General features: G+C 54.2%; 1 protein-coding gene across 1 annotated transcript in view; it reads left to right on the forward strand.

Annotated features, from left to right (window-relative positions):
* The first annotated feature begins 433 nt into the window (after positions 1-433).
* Positions 434-2,921, forward strand: part of Nynrin (NYN domain and retroviral integrase containing) — a 20,617-nt gene continuing 18,129 nt past the window's right edge. The window contains exon 1 of the mRNA XM_021203430.2: positions 434-722. Coding sequence (XP_021059089.1) covers positions 525-722 — 198 coding nt within the window. The 5' untranslated portion in view covers positions 434-524. The remainder of the gene's footprint in view (positions 723-2,921) is intronic.

Here is a 2,921-nt window from a genome sequence, read left to right on the forward strand (position 1 = left end):
AGAGATCAACTCTTCAATCCTTCCTTTTCCTTCCTTCGAGGAAGGAACTTTGACCCCTGAACACAAAACTTGGGTAGAAGGCAGTTGCTTCCAAGAGACCCTGTCTGGCCCTCTCCCTCCCGCCCAGCCTCCTCTCTTTCCCTCCCTTAGACTCCAGCGCCCCTTTAAGCCATCCAGCAGCTCAGGCGAGTTTATCCAGGGGGCCTGGCTTCGAGGTCGAAGGAGAGGAGGGGGTGGTGGTTGAAGGGGAGGAAGGGCGGCGGGAATCCGCTCGGTCCCACCCCTAGCTACAACCCCTAGCAGGAAGGGTTTGTCTCCCGTGCAGCGGCGGAAAGGGACGGAGCTGGGAGGGCGGGCGCGGAGCGCTGGCGGGTGGGTCGCAGAACCCACAGCAGGGAGGTGGTGGCGGGGGGCGCGCCTCAAGGAGGGGAGGCGTGGCTTAGGCTGCAGGGCTAGGTGGCTGGGGGCCTCGGTGCTGGGACCCGTGACACTTCTCACGCTTTCCAGGGACCGGAGGGACAGCCATGCTTTTGTCGGGGGGTAAACCCCCAGCGCAGGAATGGTTCATGGTGCAGACAAAATCGAAGCCCCGGGTACACCGGCAGCGGCTGCAGGTCCAGCGCATCTTCAGGGTCAGGGTGACCGCTTTCCAGAGCCGTCCTGACACCCCTTACTTTTGGCTGCAGCTGGAGGGGCCCCGGGAAAATACGGGCAAAGCCAAGGTAAACAGCTTCGTTTTGTTCTTTCCTTTCCCTTCTAGTCAGATCCTCTTCCCTCGCTCCTGAACAGTCAGTAGTCCCCAGAGGTGTTGAGCTTGCATCCTGCTGCTTGGCTTGCAGGGTCTGGGCCTCCTTCCCTCCAGATCTGCGGGGGCCCCAGCTCTGTTCCCTCTGCTTCCTTCTTTCTCTTCTGCCCCACCCCTCTCTTGCATGTCACTTCTGTCCTTTAAGTGTGCTGAGAGAACCCTGCTGAGAGTCTCTTTCTACCAGCCTTCTCCGGTCAGAAACAGGCCCTGATTTTCCATCTTGGGATCAGTTTAAGGGCCTGCATTTTTGTGGCCTCTGCAACATATGTCTTTGTTCTCACCAAGACACTGGAAGGCCTCCATTCTTTCTGTCTGCTTAAATCCTGGGCGGTTTCTCTGAGTATTGGGACTGGAGGAGGGCCCTAGAGACACTTGTAGAGCAGTGTTGGCAGTTTATAGACGAAGCAGTCGGGCTCAGAGAGGGTGAAGGTCTGCCTCCGTCATCAGAGTCAGGAAGGAGTAGGTTGGTGGAGGTTGTAGAACCTACAGAGTAGGTTGTATCTGTTCTGGAAGGCAGTGCCTTGGGAGACCAGGGAATCCTGGATGTTGAGATGAAAGGGCCTGCTGTATGGAATGGATATTGGACAGGCCAGGTCACAGCTTGTCCCTTTTACACTCAACTTGGCTTCTCCCACCAGCTTCTCTGCCTGGGCTCCTCCCTCTGCTTCAGTCACACCCAAGGGCCCCCACTCCCTCAGATTCCCTTATCTTCTCCTGTAGGAATGCTCTCGGCTCCCTTCTCTCAGAAACAAGCTAGTCTTAACCCTTTGGCTGAGGCTTTACCCACATCCCCGTTGGTCAGGGCCTAGGTAGGGGAGGCCCAGAACACAGCCAGCAGAAGGACGGGGAGGCTGGGAAATTTCTCCCTAAACACGCCCAGTAAGCTGCTGCATCAGCACTTTCCCAGTTCTGACAGAGGTGCTGGGGGAGGGGAGAGGTGTCTGCCCAGAGAACAGATGTGCAGGGCCCCTTAGTTTCAGAGGCTGGGGTAGGGTAAGCTAAGAAGAGGCTTTGGGCCTTTTTATGTTCTTAATTTTTTCCGTTACTATTAAAGTACCACAGCTCAGCCTTCATGGAGAACTAACCAGCTGACCAGCGACTCCCTAAAGATGGAGACTGAACCCAGGGCCTGTGCATACCACAGAGGCCCTCCGCCACGGAGCCACTTACTCCCCCTGCCCCCCTGAAGGGCACTGCTTGAGATACTCCACGTTGTGTTTCTCGTTTAAACTTCAGCTTCAAGCTTGTCAGCATCCCTGCCTCTTTGGGCTGTAGTTTTTCACTCCTGAGTTTCTCACTCCCAGCCCTGCTAAGTGGATCCAGGGGCTTCTGTCAGTTTCCTCTTGTGTCCCTCATTGCCCCAGAGAGAGGCATTGTTGAAGGTGGGAACCGCTTGCAGGGATTCTGGGTAACTTCCTTTCTTGTACTGGTGGGGACAGAAGGAAGAAAAGGAGGGGGAGGGGGTAAGGGCAAGGGACAGTGGAATGTGGGGAGGATAAGCTTTTCAGGAGGTCTGGATTGACACGTTGTTACCATATCCTAGCCCAAATAGAGAAGCATAGTTTGAAGAGGCCCAGGTCTAATAATTGAGCCATCTTGAAACTTTTTTTCCTCGTTTGTGAAACAGTGTAATAACACTCTTCTCATGTAAGAGTTGTGAGGGCCAACTGAAAGAATGGCTGCTCAAATACTTTGGCAAAAAAGTAGAGAACAACATGGGGCAGAAGTCAGGTGCTGCTGATAGTAATTAGCTTTATAAGGGATCAAGTCTTTCTCCCAGTTTGATGTCTTGAAAGCTTAAGGGCTTTGATTACCTGCTATGTGAGCCTTTCCTAACGTGAGGATGCCCTGTTTGTCAGAAGGATTCAGTGTGCCCGACTCCAATTGTAGCTGTAGGGACCTGGAGTTTTGCCTTCTGGTTGTTGCCTTCCATACATCTTTTGGGAGAGATGGAGGAAGAACAGTGAGGTTGTTTGTTCTGGTCAGAGTGGAAGAAGGGTCAAGAAAGATACAGGCTCAGCCGGGTGTGGTGGCGCACGCCTTTAATCCCAGCACTTGGGAGGCAGAGGCAGGCGGATTTCTGAGTTCGAGGCCAGCCTGGTCTACAAAGTGAGTT

The sequence above is a fragment of the Mus pahari genome, chromosome 8, assembly GCF_900095145.1.
Source record: "Mus pahari chromosome 8, PAHARI_EIJ_v1.1, whole genome shotgun sequence".
Taxonomy (NCBI): Eukaryota; Metazoa; Chordata; class Mammalia; order Rodentia; family Muridae; genus Mus; species Mus pahari.